At 54.1% G+C, this 5,007-nt stretch overlaps 1 protein-coding gene across 1 annotated transcript in view; it reads right to left on the bottom strand.

Moving 5' to 3' along the window:
• The window catches only part of DNAH9 (dynein axonemal heavy chain 9), a 189,280-nt gene that overhangs the window by 102,367 nt on the left and 81,906 nt on the right, over positions 1 to 5,007 (bottom strand). Inside the window, 2 exon segments of the mRNA XM_057378622.1 lie at positions 180 to 605; positions 3,571 to 3,831. Of these exon segments, the coding sequence (XP_057234605.1) occupies positions 180 to 605; positions 3,571 to 3,831 (687 nt within the window).

The raw sequence follows: 5,007 nt of genomic DNA, 5'->3' as shown, positions 1-5,007 counted from the left end.
GGGGGGTTCTGGGCTTCCAGAGCAAGAGGAGGCAGAGAAAACCCTGCAGAGAAAACCCCAAAGCTCTGGGTTCCCACTCCCTGCTCCAGAACACGAATGCTGAGCTGCAGCTGTCCCCAAAGGAGAGGATTTCCCCCAAGGCAGGGACAGGTGGGATGGGTCCCCACAAAGGCACTCACAGCGATTTTGGCCTTGACAGTGGCCAGCTTGTCCTGGGCAGCAGCCAGCTCGGCGTTGGCCCTGTGCAGCGCCTGCCGCTTGGGCTGCACCTCGCTGAAGACGCGGTGGAAGCGCTCGATGTTGAGCACCCACGAGCACAGCCCCGCCGCCGCCGCCGACTTGGTGGCCACCAACTCGGGGTTGAACTGCGGGTCCTGCAGATAGGGCTGGAGGGCCTTGAGGCAGTTCTCATGGATGTTCTCCTTGTTGAACTTGACCAAGGAGTCCAGGAAGGCGTCCACCCTGGCCATGGCTGCTCTGGCCGCTTTCCAGCTCCTGTCCTTGGGGATCTTCCCCGCTGGGGCYGTCAGCACCATCACGGCTGCAGTGACATTGCTGACAGCAGAGGGAGGTGACCCAAAGGACCTCAGCTCCGTCAGATTGGTCTGAAAAGGGGAAAACAAGGTTGTTAGATAAAAATGAATGGGCTTTCTTTTCACTTGCCTCTAATAGAGTCAGGCTCTTGGACCATCAATCTGATAAATTGGGCTCCTCTCAACCTCAGCAGTGCTGCCTTTAGATCACTGCTCTGCCTGCTTGCAGCACAGCTGCTCCCTTCCCTGYCCCTGCCATCCCACCTGGGGCCAGCACAGCACACCACTCCTCCTCACACTCTCATCCCTCCCCTGCTGCTGGGGGAGCAGGTTTTATGCCTTCTTAAAAGATTGGGGTAAAGCAGAAGGAAACCTACAGAAACAGCCTGTAAACCAGCATTCAGAGCTTCCCTTCGTTCTCCCTCCTACCCAAGCTGAGAGGACAATGCCAAAGCCATCCTCTGATTGCCATGTCCTGCAGCCCTCAGGGTTCAGGGAATGGGGAACAGCACAGGCACCCTCCCAGGGGAAGCAGCCAAACTGCACTGGAGGAGCCAAAAGGGCATTTTTGTCTCTAACCCCTGTATCAGTTACCTGATTTCCCAAGTTTTCAAACTTGCTATCACATCTGACTTTGCAGTTTTTTATTTTGCAGGTGCTCTGCACTGAGTCTGTCACAACCCACATGCCATTCATCATGGTCCATATAATAATTACCTTAATTATCTTCATATATATGTAATTATCTCACATTTGTGTAGACTTATCTCTCCATAACACTGTAAATGGCCTCTTAATTTGCCTCAGTCACTCTCACTGCCACCAGCCCCTGCAAAAGGCATCACCACCACAGCAGGGGACAGAGGGCTGCAGGAGATCCCACCCACACAGCCACAGCCAGGCTGAGCCAGCCCAGGGGCACTTCTTGGCTCACATGGAAAAAATAAAAAAAAAAAAAAAAAAAAAAAAAAAAAAAAAAAAAAAAAAAAAAGTAAAGAAAAGTTTAAATTGTTGGGCACACAGAGAGAATTAACCCTGCCAAGGTTGAGCAGAGCCAGCCCTCCTGAGAGCAGGGTGGCTATGGACGGTTCTGGAGGCACCAAAAAGGATTATTGAAAGCATCAGATGGAGGATCACAAACCACAAACACAGGAGCAGAAATCAAGGTGGGTTCAAGTTGCAGCCAATGAGGAGGAATACATACATACAGTGTGGTCACTCCATCTGGTCAGACACTGACCAAAGGAAGAATTTATACCTGAGGAGCTGGAGCTGTGTCAGAAAGGTTTTAGGGCAGATATCAAGGAAAGGTTCTTCTGTCCCCAGAGGGTGCTGGCACTGCCCAGGCTCCCCAGGGAAAGGTTCTTCTGTCCCCAGAGGGTGCTGGCACTGCCCAGGCTCCCCAGGGAATGGTCCCGGCCCCGAGGCTGCCAGAGCTCCAGGAGCGTTTGGGCAGCGCTGCCAGGGATGCACAGGGGGGGATTGTTGGGGGGTCTGGGCAGGGCTGGGGTGGGACTGGGTGATCCCTGTGGGTTCCTCCCAGCTCAGGACATTCTATGATCTGATGATTTTCAGTTTTGCTGGCATAATCTGCACACCAGAAGACATGCCAGGCCCTTGTTCCTGTCCCTGCCCTGGCCTGGCAGTGCCCCCTGAGCAGCAGTGGCAGGAGCTTGTGGCCTTTGAGGAGCTGTGTTACCCAGTGAGCTGAGCTTTTCACAAAACTCACCCCTGAGGGCCACTGGCTGCTGCTGCCCCACATCCCTGCTCCTTCCCCTGGCATCAGTGCAAAGGCTTCTGCTCTCCCTGCCTCTCCATACAGCCTGGACGTGTCCCAGTGGCCACAACTGCTCTTCTTCCACAGTGACAGCTGACATTGTCACAGAAATGTCCACGCATCCACATCCTCACTGACTGCATGGATTTATTACTGATTCTACTCAACAGCTTTTCTCCCTGTTTTCCTTATTAATGTTGCATGTAACGCTGTAGCCCAGTGAGATGGCTGAGATAATTGGGCAGAAACTACACAAACACATACAAACATTGTTGATTACTCATGTCAGCGAGCAGGTCGGGCTCTCTGGCACGTTTCCAGCCAGCAGGTAAAGGAGACCATGGCTCCCACTGCTCTGCTCCTGCTACTCTACAGTTCCCTGGAGAAAATCCCAGCATTGGCCCCATCTTTGTCTAATGAGAGATCCTACAGCTCCAGCGTGAAACTGGAACTACTGGAGAGACAAACACCTTCCTTCTGCACAGTGCTTTCCCTCCCATGAAGAAAAGCCAGAGTACACATGTCTGCAGCAAAGCTACATCCTTCCCAAAAGCCAATACCACAGGAACCCCATCGCAGGTGACTCTGAGGTGCTCTGCTGTCCCCCACGAGGGCTCTGATGGAGCCGTGGTTTGAAGCTTTGCTGTGATGGTGGGAATTGCTGTGGTTTTGGTTTTCAGCTGTGTGCAGCAGGACGCTGTGTGAGCTGCAAACCAGAATAAACTGCATTAATCTCTCGGGCACATCCCAAGGTCTATAAGGCTACAAACAGGAGCCCCATGAGCACCCCTGAAGGACAAACCTTCCAAGGCACAAAAGGTCTTCCCCAAACCAATCTCCTGCAATCAGAACAATCCTCATCTCCTGATTATAGGTGTTCCCAGTGCCATTTTCCTTTGGACCATCTCTGTCTGCTCCTCTCTCAGGTGATCAGTGAAGGGGAACATGGTGCAGCCTCGTGTGGGCTCTGAGCTCCACAGGGAGCCCCATATCACAGAATCACAGAGAATCACAGAATTRACCAGGCTGGAAAGACCTCTGAGATCATCRAGTCCAACCTGTGACCCAACACSACCTTATCAACTTAAACCACAGCACCGAGTGCCACATCCAGGCTTTTTTTAAACATTTATGTAGCAGCAGGGAGGAAGCTGCAGGAGGGATGATGCAATCCCCAGAACTTGGGCCATCAGATGACAYAGCCCCTCTCCCCCAATGCAGAGGGAAAACACTGGGCTCCCATGGGAATCCCCACCCTACCTTGTTGAGGGTGTTGAGAGCAGCCTGGGCAGCTTCCAGGGCAGGCTCAGCCTTGGCCAGGTCCTCCTCACAGTCTTTCTGCTTCTGCTCCACCTCCTGGGTGATGAGTGCCACCTTCCTCTCCTCCTCATCAGCCACAGCCTTCTTCTTGCTCACCTTCTCCGTCTCCACCCCCACCACCTGGATCAGTTTGTCAGCATCCTCGTTCTTCTGCTTCAGCTCCACCTCTTGGGTTGCCAATTTGGCCTTCAGCTCATCCACCTGTAGGGAGAGACATGAGTGGGATCTGGACTGCCCAGCCTGCTCCTCACTGCCCAGCACAGGGTCACCCTGCAGCGGGACCCAAGGCAGGGGGTCCTGGCAGTGCAGGGAAGGAGCATTTCCAGCTGATGGCAGGAGCCTGCTGCTCCCTTGGCTCCTGTGTGCTGTCCCACACAGCAGAGCAGCCTGGAAACAGCGAGGAGCCCAGCCCTGGAGCCCAGCCCTGGAACCCAGCACCAGAGCCCATCTCAGCCCTGGAGCCCAGAGTGGAGCCCAACCCTAGAGCCCATCCCTGGAGCCCAGAGAGGAGCCCAGCCCCGGATCCCATCCCTGGAGCCCTCCCCTGGAACCCAAAGAGGAGCCCAGAGTGGAGCCCATCCCCAGACCCCATCCCTGGAACCCAACCCTGGAGCCCAGAGAGGATCCCAACCCTGCAGCCCAGCCCAGGCAGGGTGCACGGTTCTAGGAGCTGTCCCACCCTGCTCCCAGATAGAAGCACCAAGGCAGCATGGATCCTGCTCCAGGCAGGATCCAGGGGAAGGAGGAGGAAGCATATTTCAGATATCCTTGGGATGATTTCCAACAGCCCAGCACACACCAGGCACTTGCACGGAGCTTCTGTCATTGTAAAACCAAACCCTTCAGCTCTGGACACAAGCCCTGACTTCCCACCCCGCTGAGCAGGGGTGTGCAGGTGCTGTGTCCTGCTGGGGAGGTGGCAAAGCCACAATTCAGCCACACTTGAGCTTCCCAGCCTCACCAGCAGCAAATTCAGGCTCGTGGTGGTTTGGAAGAGGAGCTGTACCCCAGGAGCCCCCCGAGCCCCCTGCTCAGCCAGGCACCCCCTGGCCCTCCCCAGCCCTCCAGCCTGGGCCATGCACACAGGGCAGCACCCCTCTGCAGCCATCAGCCCTGCAGGCTTGTGGCAGGAATCACACAATTATGGAAGGGGCTGGGTTGTGCTATAAACACATAGTGTTGGCTTTTGTAGATGTTAAGATGGGTGCTATGTGTACAATGTTGCCTTTTTTGCATAAGTGGCTTAGTTATGCAGACACAGTGGTGAAATAATTACCAGTGGTTTTGTTTTTCTTTTGTAACTCAGGTACAGTTATAATACAGTTGATATTGTTGTTTTAGAGTACTTGTGGTTAACTTACAATAACTGAAGTGTTA

Source organism: Malurus melanocephalus, unplaced genomic scaffold (genome assembly GCF_030028575.1).
Source record: "Malurus melanocephalus ecotype Western Australia unplaced genomic scaffold, MMel_1.1 scaffold_368, whole genome shotgun sequence".
NCBI classification, from domain to species: Eukaryota; Metazoa; Chordata; class Aves; order Passeriformes; family Maluridae; genus Malurus; species Malurus melanocephalus.
Note: the sequence above shows the minus strand (reverse complement) of the source record. Positions and strands in the feature narration are given on the sequence as shown.